Source organism: Vipera ursinii (genome assembly GCF_947247035.1).
Source record: "Vipera ursinii genome assembly, chromosome: 1".
Taxonomy (NCBI): domain Eukaryota; kingdom Metazoa; phylum Chordata; class Lepidosauria; order Squamata; family Viperidae; genus Vipera; species Vipera ursinii.
The window spans coordinates 51738544-51759724 of record NC_139512.1 but is presented as its reverse complement, the minus strand read 5'-3'; the positions used below and the strand labels follow the sequence as shown (position 1 = coordinate 51759724).

The window sequence follows — 21181 nt, the reverse complement described above, 5'->3', positions numbered from 1 at the left end:
TATCTGGAAGTGTCAAGTGAGCAGAGACTCTTCTTGCCCTGTGTCAGAAGGGGAAAAGACTTTCCTTTCTGACTACTACTTTTTGATTCTCTCTACCCAATGTGAACAAAGATTGTTCCTGCCCCGTTTTAATAAAAGGGTTTGTTTTACTCGCAAATAAGTGATTTTTTGTTATATGCAAATGCTGGGTCAGAACAAGTGTGTTCTCTTTAACTTGGACAAATAAACTGTAATGTGTTTCACATACGTGTGCTAGCCCTCAGCTACTGGTTCAATAAATCTGTTAAGTGTTATTTACAGATTCATATTAAAGAACTATATATGTATGTGAAGAAAATGTCATGATTAGAAAATAATGTGCCACGCTCTAGGCACCATTTAGCATGTACTATAGTCTAAATTCACTTAGTATTAAGTGAATCATACTGCAAAAATATTTTCCAAAATTAACCAGAACTTTTTTCCATTTTCTCTTTGAAGAAGTTTTTTTTCCTTTGCTTCAAATGAAGTATAACTTGTCCGTTCAGCATTTGTGTATGCTATGCAACTGGGGCCCAGACAGCATGACCACCTTCATATATGTGCCAAAGCTAGCCATTCTTTGGATAAAGAGCACTACTAGACCTGTAGCATCAGTGTGGCTTTTCTGGTACAGCCCAACCTAGGCCTTTGCTTGAAAACATTATTTGAAGCAGGTGGCGACATTTCTAAAGATTCACACAAGTCTTTGTGCTCCAGTTGTTTTATTGATGTTACAATAGTTAGAGACAAGGCAACGGATAATCCACAGAAGTCCAAAGAGTGGTCTTTTGCTCACTTTCTTGTTAGGTAAAAGGTTTGTTAGATCTACAAATAAATCTTTTTTTTTTTTGAAAGGGAAATACAAGCTGTGGCACATAAAGGTTACTGAAAATGTCCATCTAGTGGTACATTCACAAAAATACACCACTAACCTGCAAAAGTTGTAACATGCTTCAAATAAAAAAATGGGATGAAAAAATGAAAAAGATTTAGGGCAAATATATGCAAGAAAAAGTTAGAAAACCACCTGAAAGTTGAACTAAACATGAGAAATGGAAACAAGAAAATACAATATAAAGTTATCTCCTACTTATATTTGGTTTTGGGGAAAAAATCTGTCAAATAGGATGAAACAATAAGATCCTATTTATTACTCTTGTGAAGGCACATCATTTGGTCTTTGAAGTGCCAGAACTTGCTGCAAGGCCAAGATGCTTGACTTCAATTTCCATTTGGGTTACATTTTAGACATCTTTAGGGTTCCAAATTGGTTATTGCTGCCTTATAGGAAACGTGAGGTGCCTGGAATTTTTATGAAGCTGCTGCTGGCATGCAATTAGGAAGAAGATAAGGAGCAGAAGTTTGAGCACGCAGATCCCAGCCCAATTCTGTGGATTCTTCCCTAAACGATAGCAGTGCTGATGTCTCAGATTCATACAGCTTATACAAGTGCTTTTCAGTGGATGTGGATCATCTGGAGCACAATTCAACAGATAAACTACTCAATTTTGTGTTCTATCAAGCATACTTTAACCATCCCTTGCACTTAGAACTTAGTTTGCAACCATCTTATTCCATTGGATCAAATTGAAAAAAATGTGTGACTTAATCCTGCTTGCACCATTTTCACCAGAGCCCAAACGTTGTTTAGGATCATACTGCAGCAGCTAAAAATAATAATAATTGTAATTCAGATTTGCACTGCATGCAAAACATTTATTTTTTTGCTAATCATGCACTTCCTTTGCTTAAATAACCACCTCACCTCTGAGAGAAGTGATGAAGCAGATTGGCTGAGCTTTTCTGGAAGATAGATCTGGGTGTATGGATGAATCCCTGAGGGATGATTCTGCGATAAAGACTGGGAAAAAGAAGTGAGGCTATTTAGGAATTATATCATTAGCTGCCTTTGCTTATAAGACAATATGTTTATTGTAGCACTCACTAAAGGTGACAATGTATTAAAATTAACTACCAATGTAAGTCTCAAGTGCAGACACTTGGTACACTTATATTATTATACTTGTACATAGCTATATCATGATTAACGTGAGTTTGATTAATGCAACATTCAGTTTATGCAAGGCTGATGCCTGTACCATCCAGTATCACCTTAAACAGATGAGATAGGCAGCATAAAAATTTAATAAATAAAAAATAAAATGTGCAGTTGTACAAGATTAGTGAGTTGCTCTGGAGGGGATTTGTTCATTGTTGGATGATGTCACTGTACATATATTTATGATAATTTGGTGAAGGTCAGGATCATGGACCATCGTCATCATGAATTCCTGAGCCACTTACAAACCATCTTCCAGGGAAGGCAAGTTGAAATCCTCCAGAACAGCTTCAGGAACTCCACCACCGATCCAACAATGAGGTCCATCATCTCAGGCAGGAAGGGAGAACAGTACAAAAAGAGCTCCCCACCTTGTCCTAGACTGAGCTCCTACTGATGTTACATTTCTAGCTAGTGCTATTGGTAGCCATTTTTCTGGGATCTTAATACTGAATTACACATTCAGATTCAATGTCTTCAGGATACTTACCACTCCATTCAATAATTCGTAAAGCAGTGCTCCAAAACTCCACCAATCACAGGCTGCTGTCAGTTCAGAAATTCCACCCACTTCTGCAAAAACAACCAAGCACACAAATTTAAATTAAAACCTTGAGACATTAAAAAAAACCTGATATTGGCAAAACATCTAAATATTTTTGGAGTAGTCCTATATAGTGGAGCAGTCCCACTATTATTGTTCATTCCTTTTCCTCCACATTACAACTTTGTATATGAGCCTTCCCAGACATAAAAGGCAGGGTTACAACGGTCCTTAGGCATACCTGGAGCACAATACAAATCATCTACTGCTTGGCTGCTGTACTGCGGCTCAACCTCACTCCACTGGCCAAAGAATGTGAGACGGAGGTGACCTATGAAGCATGTCAACAACAACAGTTAGCACTGCAAAGCCAAGCAACACTTTTTCCTTTTCTAAATTGAATGATTCAATTTATCCCACCTGTACAACTGAAGTCCCCATTTTAATATATAATGATACATGCAGTCTATCATTGCTTCCCTTTACGTCAAAGGAAAAAAGGAATGATCTAGACAAAGATGAGCCAAAGGACTCCCAAGAGCCTTATCCCCCCCCCAATACTTTGACCATATTATATAATAATGAAAGAATATTTATCTTCCATCATCCTATGAAGCTCAAGTGAAAAGTGACTTTTTAATAAAATAACCTATCACTGCCCTCCACAATGGACTAAAGTTTTCCTTCACTTCTATCTTAAGAAAAACCTACCAGTATCGTCTAAAAGCAGATTTCGTGGGTTGAGATCCTGGCACAAGATTCCCTGTTGGTGGAGACCCTCCAGAGCCAAAATCAATTCAGCTGCCCAAATTTGGATCTGCTCCTCATTTATGTCCCAACTGAGAGGGGTATGGCTTTGGGCAACTGGTTCCACTAAAGATCCATGCCATCCTATTGTTGGTTGGGTTTTGAAATGTTTATGATCAAGAACTGGTGCCCTCTGCATAAAAGTGTTTTCTTCTCCTCTTGTTTCTATCTTCTCTCCATAGTCTTCTTCAAGAGTTCCAGGATACAACTGATTTTGCCATGGAGTTTCTCTCTTTGATTTGTTGTACCCTCTTGTTACTTCTAGGGCAGAGCAGTTAGATCTTTTACTTGTTTGTGGCTTTGGTTCTGGCTGAGGAGTCTCTTTCCCAGATATATTTCCAGTGCCATCAATTGTCATAAATGAATCACAGGACCTGAAAGTCAGTCTCTGGCTGACTGAGTGATTCTGTTCTTGAGGTACTGTTTTGCTTGTAGGTTTTGTAGCACCAGGAAAGGGGTGGGTTGTGCTTAGATTCTTCGTCCATGGTCCGCCTGCCTTTTCAGTATGCCACCTGTGCTCACTTGAGGTTCTAGAAGAAAGATGGCTGGATGAATGTTTCATAGACATCAAACAGTCCATTTTTTTCAACAGGGGATCATTTACAGATACAGGAATTGGGCCATTATTGTTTTCAGGATAGATGTTGCAGCTCTGTTGAGAGTCAGAACCAGTTTCATGAAGGTTTTCTATGTGCTCTTCTTCCCTGATATACCCAAAATCCAAAGTGAGCTTTGAACTCAGCAAGGGAGAACGGACAGAGGCAGAACCATGATGGGAGCGAAGATATGACCAGAGGTTTCCTCCTGTAAAAAGGGAGAAAAGTAACAGCTAGAAATAGTTGGAAACACTGCAACCCCAGATCTCTGTTTAGCCTCACCTACTTTTCCCGCCAACACTAGCCACTCCTGTTAATCAGAATTCAGATGGCTCATTAGAATTCTTTCTCACTGAATCACAAACAACTGGTTATCTTCCTAGACATGGGTGGCGACCTTGCTTTCTGCTACTGGCAGAGCCGTCAACATTTTTACAGAAAACAGGTATGGAAGATGAAATCAGGAATGCAACCTATCTACCAACGAATTCTCACCTTTCACGTGTTCCAAGTGGAGGAAGATGGAATCCTTACTTACAGAATAGCGCAATAATTCTGTCATAAAGGGGATTCCATGTGGGATGATGGTCTGCCTTTGCCGAGTCTCCACATAGGATTTGGGGATGCTCTGATGAAAAGGACATAGTATCAGAAAAAAATAAATTAAGAATCTTCTTGAGCCAAAAGAGCCCAGTAGCTTACCAGTGGGGTTGAAAGTTTGTCCTTGTTCTTACTGTCCCTTCTTCTACAAGCCTAGCTGAAAGTTGACCTTCAAAGCCACCATTCCACATAGACCACAGAATTCCCTCATAATTTTTCTAATATATTATCTCTTTTTTAAAAAATAATTTTCATTAAAAGATTTTATATTTTAAAAACTTAAAAAACATAAAAAAAAATAAAAAAGAAATTATAAAAGGATAAAAAGTCTGGACTACTTCAACGCTCTCTACATGGGGCTGCCCTTGAGGACCACCCGGAGGCTCCAACTGGTACAGAATGCAGCCGCGAGAGTTGTGTTGGGAGTCTCCCGATACTCCCATGTTACACCTCTGCTCCGTGAGCTGCATTGGTTACCAGTTGTCTTCCAGGTGAGATTCAAGGTACTAGTAATGGTGTTTAAAGCCCTACATGGCAGGGGTCCGGAGTACTTCAGGGAACACCTGCTGCCGGCATCAACCTCCCTGCGCCCTGTGCGTTCCCACAGAGAGGGACTCCTCAGGGTGCCACCGATCAGAGAATGTTGATTGGTGGCCCCCAGGGGGAGATCCTTCTCTGTGGGCGCTCCGGAACTATGGAATCAGTTACCGGTAGAGCTCCGGATGGCGCCCGATCTTCGCTCCTTTCGCCGCGACCTAAAAACATTTTTATTCGAACAAGCCGGCCTGGCCTGATGGGGGATTGGTGGGGTTTTTTATTGCTGTACTTTTGGGGTTTTTATAAATGTATTGTATTAATTGTTTTTTAATGGGCAACTATTTAATCTTCTTTTAATATTTGTAACTCCGCATTTTATTCTTGCCCTGTTCACCGCCCTGAGTCCTTCGGGAGAAGGGCGGTATAGAAATATTAATAAACTAAACTAAACTAAAAGAAAAAGTGAAAGATAATTATAGATAACCTTTATTGTCATATTTTTTTCTGTGACCACACTGGCATACATTAAATATATATTTTGTGTGTGTGTGTGCACACAGGCACACCCATACATAACACACATATACACATGCTATATAAGTGTGTATGTATATACACACATATTAATCACTGTCAATTTTGAATACATAGTGGAAAAAGGAAAGTTGAGAGTTTACAAGGTTGGTAGTATATGTGACTGAATCTGGATGTTCTGCTTTGGATACCACAGAGCCTCCTCCCAGAAGGTAAAAAGGAAAACTGGTTATGGAGAGGATGTGTAGCGTCCCTGACAATACTGCTCAAGCAGTGCTTATATGCCATGTCCTGAATTATGCAAAATTGCTATGGGCCAATAAAAGAGGCCCAAATTAGATAAAACAGGTCCAAATCCTAACTCCTTCCTCAACTAGTTCCTGCTACCATACTGACAAGGCTGGATTAAAAACAAAACCAAAAAACCCTCCAAATCCAAACAGAAAAGAAAAGGTTCAGTCACGGTCACATTTTAAAAGGTTTTGTACGCTCCTAGTCTGCAATGGCCCCAGAAACACAGATTCGGGAGGAAAATAATTCAGTGTTACTTACACAGTGGTGTCATATCTAGAACCATAAAAGAGAACAGAAAAAGGAAAGCCACATACCTTCAATATAAAGGTGTCCCCAGTAGCTGGATCCTGCACTATTTGAACCTATAAGCAACACAACATATATCAGCAGCATCTCAAGGTGGTCCTACTCCTATATTAATCTGTTGGTACAGCTGGTCCTCAACTTACTACCGTTCTTTTAATGGCCAAAGTTACAATGGCACTGAAAAAGGTGACTTATGACCAATTCTCACACTTATGACCATCGCAGCATGATCAAACTTTGAGTGCTTGGCAAACAGCATATATTTAAATGGTTGCAGCATCCTGGGGTCCTGGGATTATCATTTGCAACCTTTCTAGGAGCTTCTGACAAGCAAACGCAATGGGGGTAAAGGCTACATTCACTTAACAACCGTATGATTCACAACTGTAGTGATTTGCTTATTCCTGGGGAAAAAAGGTTGTAAAATGGGGCGCAACACACTTAACCACCTAGCTGAGCAATGGAAATTTTGAAGTCAATTAGGTTATAAATTGAGGACTACCTAAAATCAACTGGAAATTCTATTCTAGAGCTAGAAACATCTGCCTTTAGACCCAAGAACACCATTAACTACTCTTTAGATCTCATCCTCCTCTTAATTCTTTGATTCTTCAATCCAATTTCAAAATGCTCAGTCTTGTTGAGCTTTTTATGTTGGACATACAGATAATCTCTAAGGAAAATTCCTTCACTTTCCAGATGTCGTGTTTGCCATCTGTGATCAGTTGCTGATCATTTCTTAGGCTGGAACTATCTTCATCAAAGTGAAATGCTTGCTTTAATGAGGCTCCAGTGTGAAAACACATTTGCTACAATAGGCAGATTAGTTTTTATAATTCTCTAGGGCTGTTCGTTGGTTCTCTGGGACCATTCATGCCACCTTCTATCAGAACCATGTTACAGCTGCTGTTCTGGAACATTTGTGTTGCCTGAAGCTAGGTATCTCCAGCATAAACAGTGAGTTACCTTATCAATTATTCCCACTACTTTACAGTGCTTGAGATTCTCCACTGGTGTGCTGAGTGTCCTTATCGGACGAAAGCGAAGACTGCTGTAACCCTACAACCAACAAGGAAACACATCTTCATTTGAAGTGGTACAAAATGGAGTCAGACAATTAATAGTAATTAAACTTTATAGACCTTTTCAAGCCCAAATGTGCTTCAAATATTTTTGAATGTTCAGCCTTTCTTGAAAACTGCAACATTTAGGTTGCATGAACTTCCGGGCGCCGGGCAGGCGCTTCCGCCGAAATCCCTGGTCTGTGGTGGGAGACGCTGCCCGGCCCCTCTGGCGGTCCGCGGGGTGGAGATGGCGCACCACGCCAAGTTCCTCGCCCGGACCGTGATGGTTCCGGGCGGGGACGTGGAGCTGGCCTACCGCGTGCTCACCAGAGTCCTCACTATGGATGGAATTATCGACCACATTAAGCGGAAGCGTTATTACGAGAAGCCGTGCCAGAAGAGGCGGCGGGAGGCCTACGAAGCGTGCCGGAGAATCTATAACTCTGAAATGGGCAGAAAGGTCAACTTTCTCATGAGGAAAAACCGCCCGGATCCTTGGCTTGGTTGCTAAGCCAAAGGCTCTCAGGGCGGAGGCTGCTTCCTAAAGAGACGATGCTTTATTTCTGGGAAAGGTTGTGAAATCAATAAAATCGATACGATGTCAAAAAAAAAAAACTGCAACATTTACAATCCACCTCATATTATAGATCAATCATAGTGTTGAAAGCATTCTAGGACTCACATGGAAAAGGCTGTGGCCATGTGGTTAGGTTCCATAACATCAGGAGAAATTTTCCGTCATCTCCTGTACCTCTGTAGTATTCCATTCCTCCACAATTTAACTGTTTACAAAGCATATAATGAAACTTTATGCTACGAGTAGGGATGATACCATATTCCAAAGCAATATATTTAAAAGTGGCCCAAGAGATTGGCTTAAAAAAGGATCTACAAAAGAAATTGGCTGAAGTTTTAAAATTTAAAGGGAAAATTACAAAGAGACCTAGATAATTATTTGCTATTGAATTTGCAAAAGAAGCTTATATCGATATCACCTGGGAGGAGTTTGATTCTGTGACTCCGGAGGAAGTGGACAGGATCATGGGGAGGCTGAGCACCACCACATGTTTATTGGACCCGTGCCCTTCCTGGCTGGTCTATGCAGCCCGGGAGAGGACACGCAGCTGGTTCCAGGCAGTTATATCGGCTTCTTTGAACGAAGGTAGCTTCTCCGCCGTCTTGAAAGAGGCGGTGGTGAGGCCCCTCCTCAAGAAGCCTGCCTTGGACCCAGCTGTATTGAACAACTTCCGTCCTGTCTCCAACCTTCGCTTTCTTGCGAAGGTTGTTGAGAGTGTGGTGGCACATCAGCTCCCTCTGGTCCTGGATGAAGCGGATTATCTAGACCCGTACCAATCGGGTTTCAGGCCCGGGCACAGCATGGAGACGGCATTGGTCGCGCTGGTGAATGATCTCTGGAGGGCTTGGGACAGGGGACATTCCTCTGTTCTAGTCCTATTAGACCTCTCAGCGGCTTTCGATACCATCGACCATGGTATCTTGCTGCGGCGTCTCAGGGGATTGGGAGTGGGAGGCACAGTCTTACAGTGGTTCTCCTCCTATCTCCAGGGACGTTCGCAGTCGGTGTTGGCAGGAGGGCAGAGGTCGACCGCGAGGTCTCTCGTTTGTGGAGTTCCTCAGGGGTCGGTCCTCTCGCCTCTCATGTTCAACATCTACATGAAACCGCTGGGTGAGATCATTCGTGGTTTTGGAGTTGGGTATCATCAGTATGCAGATGATACCCAGCTTTTCCTTTCGACCCCAAACCACCCCAGTGATGCCCTCAACGTGATGTCCCGTTGCCTGGAGGCGGTTCGGGTCTGGATGGGGAGGAACAGACTTCAACTCAACCCCGACAAGACTGAGTGGCTTTGCATACCTTCATCCCGGGTTTATTCGGACATTCCACCTCTTGCTATGGGGGGTGAACTATTACCCCCCCCCGTAGATAGGGCTCGCAACTTGGGAGTCCTCCTAGATTCACGGCTCACCTTGGAAGACCATATAGGAGCTGTGACTAGGGGGGCTTTCGCCCAGGTTCGCCTGGTGCGCCAGTTGCGGCCCTATCTAAGCCGGGATGATTTATGCACGGTCACTCATGCGCTCGTGACCTCTCGTCTGGACTACTTCAACGCTCTCTACATGGGGCTGCCCTTGAGGACCACCCGGAAGCTCCAACTGGTACAGAATGCAGCCGCAAGAGTTGTGTTGGGAGTCTCCCGATACTCCCATGTTACACCTTTGCTCCGTGAGCTGCATTGGTTACCAGTTGCATTCCGGGTGAGATTCAAGGTACTAGTAATGGTGTTCAAAGCCCTACATGGCAGGGGGCTGGAGTACCTCAGGGAACACCTGCTGCCGGCATCAACCTCCCTGCGCCCTGTGCGTTCCCACAGAGAGGGTCTCCTCAGGGTGCCACCGATCAGAGAATGTCGATTGGTGGCCCCCAGGGGGAGATCCTTCTCTGTGGGCGCTCCGGAACTATGGAATCAGTTACCGGTAGAGCTCCGGATGGCGCCCGATCTTCGCTCCTTTCGTCGCGATCTCAAGACGTTTTTGTTTGTACAAGCCGGCCTAGCCTGATGGGGGATTGGTGGGGTTTTTTATTCTTGTATTCTTAATATTATCTTTGGGGTTTTATTGTAATATATCAATTGTTTTAAAATCGGGCAATTATTTAATTTCCTTTTAATATTTGTAACTTTGTATTTTATTCTTGCCCTGTGAACCGACCTGAGTCCTCAGGGAGAAGGGTGGTATAGAAATATTATTAAATTAAATTAAATTAAATTAATGCTTGGAAAAACTCTGTGAGATGGGGCAAAGAAGAAATGAAGAGAAATCAATGATATTTAAACGAAGTACAATAATATTTGAATGAATTGAAATTAAAAAATTTGAAAGTTAAAAAGAAGGAACTATAAACTTTGCTTAAGGTTAAAACAAGGTATGTAGTTATTTCTAGGGACGCGGTGGCTCAGTGGGTTAGGACGCTGAGCTTGTCGATCAGAAGGTCGGCAGTTTGGCGGGTCGAATCCCAAGTGCCGCGTAGCAGAGTGAGCGCCTGTTACTCGTCCCAGCTTCTGCCCACCTAGCAGTTCGAAAGCACGTAAAAATGCAAGTAGAAAAATAGGGACCACTATGGTGGGAAGGTAACAGCGTTCCGTGCGCCTTTGACGTCTAGTCATGCCGGCCACATGACCACGGAGACGTCCTCGGACAAGCGCTGGCTCTTCGGCTATGAAACGGAGATGAGCACCGGTCCCTAGAGTCGGAAACGACTAGCATGCATGTGCGGGGGAACCTTTACCTTTACCTTTACCTAGTTATTTCTAGAAATCCTTTATGGACTTTCTGCTGACATGAGAACTGAAAAGATGATATTTTATGGATTTGTTGATAGGTAAGATATGGGATGAAGAAATAAATGTTTGTAACCTTAGAGGGAATGAAGTCACTAAATTTGTTTATATTTGTTGTGATGAAATTTGGAAGTCACTTCTTTATATATTTTTCTCTTTTTTATTATATTCTTACTTTTCTTTTTCCTCTTTTTTCTTCTATTTTTTACTCCTTTCTATTCATTTTTTCTTTAAATTTAGTTAGTACTAGTTTTTACTATTATAATCAAAATTCTTAACAACAATTAGTATATATTTTTTTAAAAAAATTATAGTGGTGCTTAAAAGTTTGGGGAACACATTTTTTAATATTTCTGCATAAATATGATCTAAAATATAATCTGTTCTTCACACAAGTCCTAGAACTAGATAAAGAGAACCCAGCTAAACAACTGAGTCAAAACCAGAAATTTTGACCATTAGGAATCCGAAAAGGCATGTCATAAGATGGCAGTGGCAAGCCACTTATACTATTGTCAAGGGAACTGCATGGATGACATGAATAGGAGTCAATCTCAACTCAAGGACTTTATAATAGTTACAGTGTGAATCACACACAAATTCAAATTCAATCACACACACCTATGAAGGCTTTCCACTTGCTATCATGGATTAAAAATAGAAAAAGTAACTGAATACAAAAATTCCAGCCCCAATATTAACAACCTTTGTTTAAGGGGAAAAGTTGTATTCATGACTTCAAGTAAGACGTTGCTGTACATTTGAGAATTCTGATAAAACACAAATGAATTTTGGAATTCAGAATGATTTAGGGGAAATATTGTGTTGTTGTGATGACAAGGATACTCCCAATTACATTAAATGTTGTTTGTAATTGGGAGTATCTGTAAAGAAGAGATTGGAGATATACAAGCCAAAAAAAAGACAGTGACATTAATTATTATGGCGAGCCAGTTTGGTATAGTAATTAAGGCACCAGGCTAGAAAACAAGAGCTCATGAGTTTTCAACGGCCACCTTAGCCATGAAAGCCAGCTGGGTGACACTAGGTCAGTCACTCTCTCTCAAAACAGGTTGTTGCTGTGGGGAAAATAGGAGGAGGAAGGTGTGATAGATACATTCACACCTTGAATTATTTATAGAAATAATCAAGGTGGGATATAAATAAGTAAATAAAATTAAAATTAACCTCAAACAGCATATCATCTATTAAGCATGGAATTTCTGTCTGGCAACTTCCTTAGTTTTGAGTTTTTTTCTAGAAATTTAAAATTTACTGAAATAACTCTGCAGTCTATATAGAAACTTCTCTACACAACTCCAAAACTTGCATAGCCCAATACAGGTTGAGATGGTTTTTAAGTCCTTACATGGCATGGGTCCGGAATACCTCGGGGACCACCTGCTGCCGGCGTCAACTCCCCTCCGCCCTGTGCGTTCCCACAGAGAGGGCCTCCTCAGGGTGCCTCCGGTCAGAGAATGCCGGCTGGTGGCCCCCAGGGGGAGGGCCTTCTCTGTGGGCGCCCCGGCTCTGTGGAATCAACTGCCGGTTGAGCTCCAGATGGCACCGGATCTCCGCTCCTTCCGGCGCGGGTTAAAGACCCACCTATTCGAACAAGCTGGCCTGGCCTGATGGGGAGTTAATTTAGGGTTTTAAATATTTGTATATTTTATTGTTTTATTTTGGGCATTAATTTAATTCTATTTTAACTTTTGTATTTTTGTGTTTTTATTATATGCCCTGTTCAGCGCCCTGAGTCCTTCAGGAGAAGGGCGGTATAAAAATTTAATAAAACTAAACTAAACTAAGATGTCCATCAATTCTGCCTAAAACTCATTTCTCCCAGTCCTTCATGCAACCTCCTGGTTTAGAATAGAATAGAATAAGAGAGTTGGAAGGGACCATTGGAGGTATTCTAGTCCAACCCCCTGCTCAGGCAAGAAACCCTACCATTTCAGACAAATGGTTATCCAATCTCTTCTTCAAAACTTCCAGTGTTGGAGCATTCACAACTTCTGGAGGCAAGTTGTTCCACTAGTCAATTGTTCTATCAGGAAATTTCTTCTTAGTTCTAGGTTGCTTCTCTCTTTGATTAGTTTCCATCTGTTGCTGCTTGTTCTGCTTTCAGGTGCTTTGGAGAATAGCTTGACTCCCTCTTCTTTGTGACAGCCCCTGAGATATTGGAACACTGCTATCATGTCACCTCTAGCCCTTCTTTTCGTTAAACTAGACATACCTAGTTCCAGCAGCCGTTCCTTATATGTTTTAGCCTCCAGTCCCCAAATCATCTATCTGGTGGTGATGCTATTTAACCCACATTTTTCTATCTTATCAAGTAGTAGGTTGTGGTCTACTTTATCAAATGCCTTACTGAAATTGAAGTAAATTATATCTTCAGCATTCCTCTGGTCCACTAATTTTGTCACCTTGTCAAAGAAAGCAGTAAGATTTGTCGGGCATTTTTTGACAAACCCATGTTGGCTTTTGGTTATCACTTTGTCTGCCTCTAGGTGTTCACTAATTCATTGCTTATCTTTTACAGAATCTTCCCAGGTATTGAGGTCAGGCTGATAGGTCTATAGCAGGCATGTCAAACACAAGGCCCGGGGGCCGGATTCGGCCCACGAAGTGGTTTCATGTGGCCTGCTAAGCCATCCTGGAAACAGTGAGGGAACGGCCCCCACTGCCTTGGCCCTGGCCCAGAGACCCTCCTTCTGCCAGAGACCCTCAGATCTGTCCCACTCCTGCCCAGGCCCCCATAGACACCCTTGATGCGAACAATGTAGAGCTGGCCATGCCTACCCAGTAGGCCGCGCCCACCCTGGCCATACCCACCCGGCCCCTTGAGGGCAACCGCAATGCTGATGCGGCCCTCAATGAAATTGAGTTTGACACCCCTGGTCTATAGTTTCCTGGATCTATTCTTTTTTTTTTTTGAAAATGGGAACTACATCCGCTCTTTTCCAGTCTTCTAGTAGTTCCCCAGTGCTCCAGGATCTTTGAAAGATATAGTTCAGTGGTTCTGAGATCACATCTGCCAGTTCCTTCAGAACCTTGGGTTGCATTCCCTCTGGTCCTGGTGATTTGGACTCATCTAGGGTGGACATTTCCTTGCCTATTTTAACTTGTGCTTCTAATCTGTTTTTTACAATACAGTTTTTGATAGGTTGGACTGGTTTTTTCCTTTGTGTAAAGATGGATGCAAAAATGACTTTAGTTCTTTTTTCTTCCTGTTGCTTGTCACCTTCTTGCCTTCTGGACCAATCATTTCCTTGACTTTTCTCTTGTTTTTATATGATGAAAGCAGCTTTTTTTTGTTATTTTGTTAAAATACAGTATCTGCCTAAACAATCATTTTCTTTGTAAAAATTTAAAGCTATTGCTTTCTCACACTTCTGAGTATACCCAAAATATAGCAGAAAAGTTTTTAAGCAAAAATGAGATAACCGTTTGTTTGGGAGACTATGTAAATTCTGCTTTGGGCAGGAAGTTGGAATAGAAGATCTGCAATCTAACCAGATTATTCTGTGAGGCACTGAAGTGGCAAGTAATTTAAGCTAGATCCCTTCAGTTTTCAAATCAAGCCTAGCACCTTCCCATGCTAAAAGCCTTCATTCTGAAGACATGCCTGTTCTTTTTCACAACTGGTCTGCTTTAATCCTCTCTGCATCCAGAAATGTTTCAAACACTGGACTCACTAAAGCCAGGATCCCCAACCCCTGGTCCGCGGCGTGAGCAGTTCAGAACAGGGCCATGGAAGTAGATGAGCAGTGGGTGAGTGTGTGTGTGTACACTCCATTTGCCCGCCACTCACACAAATGGAGCTGCATGTGCACTGCTTCTATGGAACCATCCCCTCTTCCCTCCCCCCTCCCCCCCTGGTCCACAAAGCTGGAGAGGTTGGGGAACTCTGCACTAAAAGATCTACCTAGAGTCCTCTTAACACGCCACAACTCCAGTTTCTCACCGTTTCAGTAGAATTGCCATTCCCCAAATTACATTGTAGGTGGCAGTTGAAGATCTCCTCTGCTCGTTTTAGGTATTGGGTGATCTTCCTCTTCACGGCTTCACGGCGCTCTTTGTTAGGATCGACTGTCAAAAGTTAGGTGTGTTAATTCACATTGAGGCCTTGTTTATTTGTTTTACTTATCTGGCTTTTGTGCCATGTTGAATTCTGAGCCACTTATATATCCTATTCCATAACACTTGGTTGAATTGGTGGATACAGAAACTGAATAAAATAAAATATAAAAAACCAGCAACTTCCCCACTGAGGAGCAATCAAATCTTTAAATGGTGCAGTGGTTAAGGTGTTGGTCTAGAAATTGGGAGATTGTCAATTTTAGGCCTCCTTTAAGCAGCAAAGTGTGGAAAAAAGGAGACACCATCGTATACACCCTTGAATTTACAAAATAAAGGTGGGATATAAATCTAATAAATAGGAAAAAATAAACATAAGCTTATTTCTTATTGTACTGCTTTTCCTCATATCTATTATTTTACCAACTAGCATTCCCCAAACTGCCATCCAGAGCAATCTAGACCATTTCATGCTTTAAAGTAGCATAACGCTCATCTATTTGGATGAGTCATTTGGAACCTATCCTATAAAAGTAGATTAATCAACAGAGGGAAATTACCCTTGATAATCATATAAGTCACCAAGTACAACCCACCAAACAATCTGCTTGCTTCCAAGCTTCATCCCCATCTTACCTTGCACCCCACTGAGCAGCACATCCACACCATTCTTGTAGTGGTTGAATGCTTCTTCATAGTCTTCACTTACATCCCGTTCCAGAGCCAGACGAATCTGCTTAGCTGCATCCACCAGGTAGTCACGCTTCCCAGGACCATGTATGTCAATACTCCCTGGTGCAACCCGGCTTCGAATTTGTTCAAGATATACACGGGCCTGGGAGAAAGCTCGGTTACAAGACTCTGAATCCATTTCCAAAAAAATATCCTATGGATACTCTCCTTAAGAAGTAGCCATTCTCAAGAGATTGTTACCTTCCACATCCTGCAATGAATGAAACAAAGGCAGAATTACCCTGAGCATCAGCCATACAGGATAGAAATGAGGAAAGATGTACCTCAATTACATCTGAAAGGCCTCAATTACATCCAAAAGATATATCTTATGACACATAGGTGTTTTGCATGTTGCAACAAGTGCCACCTCAGAAGAAAGATTCTTTTTTGCAGATTAAAAAAATAGGGGACTTTTCTTCTATAAACCCAGTGGTGCTATCAGAGCAAAATGAACAAGTCCTCCAAAGGTCTAAGGAAAAAGAGGGAAGAGTAATTAAATCCAGATCTAAAAGCTATTCCAACTCTGTTATTCTGTCAAACTGACCTGGCAACTAAAATCTCCACATTTGCAAATATTACAAAGAATTATTATAATAAGGGCTATTGTTAAACAACTTTTCAATCAATGATACTAATTTAAAAGCTAGTTCTCCTTTAGAGAAACAAGCAGCAAGTGGCTAAGATCCAATATCTGGGATGCAACAGGAGGACCACTGGATGGGGCTGGTTAAGAATCACACTACTTAAATTTGCTTGTTTGAATGGACCAAAATAGCAATAAAATTAAAATAAACAGGCAACCACTTATTATGGGCTATAAGATTGGAAAAGGAAAAACCCAACCATTATGTGGCCAAAAAGAAATGAATGTTTAACTCCTTGCTGCCAGACAGGGGTTGTCAAAATGAGCTCAGTCCAGATGCGGTACCCCTAACTGTGGAAACAAATCCAGCGGTTACTTTAGATTCCTGTACCTGAGTAGGGTCGACGTAGCTGCTAACGGTTTGAGACACGTCTATATGGAAAGGCTGATTGCTTTTCACGCTGGACGCCCCAGACAAGATGGAGGTATATAAGACCTCGGTTCCCGCAGTGCAGGCATATATGCTTTTCATGGAGAAGCTCCTCCTGGCTTGACCTACTGCAAGCATCCCAGGACGCTTAAATAATACGCTGCTAGGAAGAAGCATCCAGTGCTAGCATTTGCAGGAAGCCCCCTAAGAATCACGGGCATAACCTTAGCAATCACGCGGTCTTGTAGGAGTTTCGCCATCGAGAGGGGGAACGAGGAACTGACCTCGCCTAGCCCTGCCTACTCCACCCCGAGACCGAATTGCCAATGAAATTGCGCTGCAGTTACTAGAATCATCCCGGAGATGATGTAAATCCGTGACGGAGACTGGACCAGCAGGGGACAGGTGGCCACAGATGGCGCAGGGAGGGCAGTGGGCCTCACAGATACACGAGACTCGGCAATACCTTTAAGTGCTGATGGCCCGAGAGGCTAGTAAGAGCGGAGATGAGGCAGACGGGACCTCCCACGCCTGTATCCATCTCCGCCCGGGGGAAAAGCTGCAACGACCAAGGAATCCGGTGTAGACTGCAACTTGTACGGCTGTGGCTGTCCGCAGTGGTCTCCCATTGGTTGAGGATGAGTTCATCATCTCGCCTTTTAGAATAGAGCTCCAATCGGCGGGATTCCCTGATGTTTGCAGAGCCGGCCTGCGGGGTCCAACGAGCTACCGGTAGTAGAGGGCCATGGACGGACGGGAGGGGCTGGCCGGGAAGGCAGTCAGGTTTTCCCGTTTTAGCGAGATAAAGATGTTGGGCTTGGAGCGGAATGAACTGCAGGAGACAGTAAAGGCAGAACAAGAGGAGGAGGGATTGGAAATTGGTGTGTCTTCTCAGAAAACTGGTTTTGTTTCTTGCTAATTATGCCCCCCCACACACACACACAAACCTTTTCCGTGCAATCATTACTATCCTATGTCTGCGGGAAACCAGAGCGCAAGCCTTTATTTGCTTGGCAAGCGCTGGTTCTCCAAACGGTCACGTGAGATTCTGTGAAAGGAAAAAAAAACTATATTCTGGTAACCTACGCTTAACTTCTGCCATGTAATGTCAAAGTAAGCAGCACGATTAGAAAAAAAAGTTACGGTAAGTTTGCCCAATTAACCATCTTGGAATTACCCTCTCTAATTTTGCAACACTTCCTTCTCATTTCATGCCAAGAGTGTGGCTGTACAAATAACGTTGTTTACAGAACTAAAAGTTTGGAGTGAGATCAGAAGCAGCTATCTTTGATCTCGTTATTCTGATTTGACTGGGGTGCCTCTGTTTCAGGCAAAATCTGAATCTAACTTTTGGTGTTCTACCTCGAAAAGCATTCTTGCAAACATTAAAAAAAGTGCACTCTGTGGATCTCTTTTTAAAAAATAATAAATTGTGTTAAAAATTACTGTTGATAAGATACTGCAATACTAAGATAATGGAAACTAAAACAAGAAAATAATAAAAAAGAAAGTAAAAAAGAAAAAATAGAAAAGAAAAAATAAAATATAAAAAAAGAAATAAAGAAATAAATTACTTTACTTCCCCCTTCATCACAAGAAGTGTAAACAATTTTAGTTACTTATGACTTTCTCTTAAAATACATGAGCTCTTCTTTTCATATCCCATCTATTATCCGTAAGAACAAATGCTTAAAGCCTCATTGCTTCAGTCCTGATCAGCAAAAGCCCATTAAGGGTTACCAGCAGTGCTTTTTTTTGTAAAAGAAAAAGGTGCCGGAACTCACACATGTCATACAACCTGCCTTGCCTCCCCTAGAAGGTTCCATCCAAAAAAGGTGCCGGAACTCCGTTCTGAGCGTTCTCTGAGAAAAAAAGCCCTGGTTACCAGAGATAACAATGTATCTAGTTAACATTGATCAAATAAACCAACTTTATATTCTTTGTTTTTACTTTTAACGATTTTGATTTTTAATTCCTTCAAATAATGTCTTGATTTCTTTTCATTTTTTCTTTGTAGCTTCTCACAACATTCTTCTTGAACATGTCTCTTTTATAAATCCAATATAAGAAAATTATTCAGGTCGATCTCTTAGCTTGTTTTTTGTATATTTCTTTTATTTATTAAGACATCACCCTTTTTCTTTTATATGTCCAATGGAGCATCTTTTTCATATCATTCTTTATCCTATAATTTTAAAATCCACTTTCAGATCAGTCCGATTTATTGCCAGTTTAAATTTATTCCTCTTCCATAACATTTTACACAGTCTATCAATAGAGGCAATACTCTTGAAATTAACTTCTAAGTCTATTGTTCAAAAATGTCCCTTAAGCCAACTAGATGGTACCACCCCAGGCACTTAATGGATCCTGATAGGTTCCAGGCAGCGCTGGGGTCCCCACCTGCCTCCGTTGCTCACAACTCGGCGGATGCCTTAGTGGAAGCCTGGGAAAGGGCAGCCACGGAGGCACTTCACCAAGTTGTACCCTTGCGGCCCCTGACCCGGTGCAGATCCCAGCGAGCTCCATGGTTCTCCGCAGAGCTTCGGGAGATGAAGCGTCAGAGATGGGGCCTAGAGAGCTGCTGGAGGTCCAGCCGATCCGAATCTGACCGATTGCGACTAAGAACCTATATTAGGTCTTATCTCGCAGCGATAAGGGCGGCGAGATATAATTACTTCGCCCTTATCGCGTCCGCAGATAACCGCCCGGCCACCCTGTTTAGGGTAACCCGCTCCCTCCTTAATCAGGAGGTGAGGGAGGAACCCTTGCAGGGTCGTGACGAGGAGTTTAGTCAACATCTGTCGGACAAAATCGCTCGGATTTGGACCGGTCTGGACTCCAACTGGGCAGAGTCTGACGATCAGGACACGGGCGGTCTTGTAGATGTTATCTGGGAGGAGTTTGATTCTGTGACTCCAGAGGAAGTGGACAGGATTATGGGGAGGTTGAGCTCCACCACATGTTTATTGGACCCGTGCCCTTCCTGGCTGGTTTATGCGGCTCGGGAGGGGACACGAGGCTGGTTCCAGGCGGTTATATCTGCCTCTTTGAGTGAGGGTAGTTTCCCCACTGTCTTGAAGGAGGCGGTGGTGAGACCTCTCCTCAAGAAGCCTGCCTTGGACCCAGCTGTGTTAAATAACTTTTGTCCGGTCTCCAACCTTCGCTTCCTTGCGAAGGTTGTTGAGAGTGTGGTGGCGCATCAGCTCCCTCTGGTCCTGGATGAAGCGGATTATCTAGACCCGTACCAATTGGGTTTCAGGCCCGGGTACAGCACAGAGACGGCATTGGTCGCTCTGGTGAATGATCTCTGGAGGGCCCGGGACAGGGGATATTCCTCTGTCCTAGTCCTATTAGACCTCTCAGTGGCTTTCGATACCATCGACCATGGTATCCTGCTGCGGCGTCTCAGGGGATTGGGAGTGGGAGGCACAGTTTTTCAGTGGTTCTCCTCCTATCTCCTGGGACGTTCGCAGTCGGTGTTGGCAGGGGGGCAGAGGTCAAACTTGAGGTCACTCGTTTGTGGAGTTCCTCAGGGGTCGGTCCTCTCGCCTCTCCTGTTCAACATCTACATGAAACCGCTGGGTGAGATCATTCGTGGTTTTGGAGTTGGGTATCATCAGTATCCTGATGATACCCAGCTTTTCATTTCGACCCCAAACCACCCCAGTGATGCCCTCGACGTGATGTCCCGTTGCCTGGAAGTGGTTCAGGTCTGGATGGGGAGGAACAGACTTCAACTCAACCCCAACAAGACTGAGTGGCTGTGCATACCGGCATCCCGGGATATTCAGAATATTCCATCTCTCTCCATGGGGGGGTGAGCTATTACCCCCCGTAGATAGGGCTCGCAACTTGGGAGTCCTCCTAGATTCGCGGCTTACTTTGGAAGACCATATAGTGGCTGTGACTAGGGGGGCCTTCACCCAGGTTCGCCTGGTGCACCAGTTGCGGCCCTATCTAGACCGGGATGCCCTGTGTATAGTCACTCATGCGCTCGTGACCTTTCATTTGGACTACTGCAACGCTCTCTACATGGGGCTTCCCTTGAGGACCACTCAGAGGCTCCAACTGGTACAGAATGCAGCCGCGAGAGTTGTGTTGGGAGTCTCCCGATACTCCCATGTTACACCTCTGCTCCGCGAGCTGCACTGGCTGCCAGTTGTCTTCCGAGTGAGATTCAAGGTTTTGGTAATGGTTTTCAAGGCCCTACATGGCATGGGTGCGGAGTACCTCGGGGATCACCTGCTGCCGGCATCAACTTCCCTCCGCCCTGTGCGTTCCCACAGAGAGGGCCTCCTCAGGGTGCCAACGGTCAGAGAATGTTGTCTGGTGGCCCCCAGGGGGAGGGCCTTCTCTGTGGGTGCCCCGGACTTATGGAAACAGTTGCCGGTTGAGCTCCGGACGGTGTGTGACCTTCGCTCCTTCCGACGCTATCTGAAGACCTATTTATTTGAACAAGCCGGCCTGGCCTGATGGGGGATGTGTTGGGGTTTTTTATTGTGGTTTTACATTATTATTTATTGTTTTAGCTCGGGCTCTGTATTTAATTCTCTTTTTAATTTTTGTACTTTGTATTTTATATGTGCCCTGTTCACCGCCCTGAGTCCTTCGGGAGAAGGGCGGTATACA

The 21181-nt window shown here is 43.2% G+C and overlaps 2 protein-coding genes across 2 annotated transcripts; one reads left to right on the top strand and one right to left on the bottom strand.

The window, feature by feature from the left end:
• Positions 1 to 1550: 1550 nt before the first annotated feature.
• On the bottom strand, positions 1551 to 15672 carry RPS6KL1 (ribosomal protein S6 kinase like 1; the record flags this gene model as incomplete). Its single annotated transcript, XM_083353073.1, has 10 exons — positions 1551 to 1688; positions 1787 to 1882; positions 2571 to 2653; positions 2866 to 2955; positions 3336 to 4235; positions 4523 to 4655; positions 6307 to 6354; positions 7265 to 7357; positions 14689 to 14813; positions 15438 to 15672. 10 exons carry the CDS (start codon positions 15670 to 15672, stop codon positions 1575 to 1577), a joined length of 1917 nt encoding a protein of 638 aa, XP_083209199.1. The 3' UTR covers positions 1551 to 1574.
• LOC310634594 (small ribosomal subunit protein bS21m-like) lies at positions 7549 to 7977 on the top strand. Its single transcript, XM_083353086.1, has one exon. It carries the CDS (start codon positions 7610 to 7612, stop codon positions 7871 to 7873), a length of 264 nt encoding a protein of 87 aa, XP_083209212.1. The 5' UTR covers positions 7549 to 7609; the 3' UTR covers positions 7874 to 7977.
• Positions 15673 to 21181: the final 5509 nt, after the last annotated feature.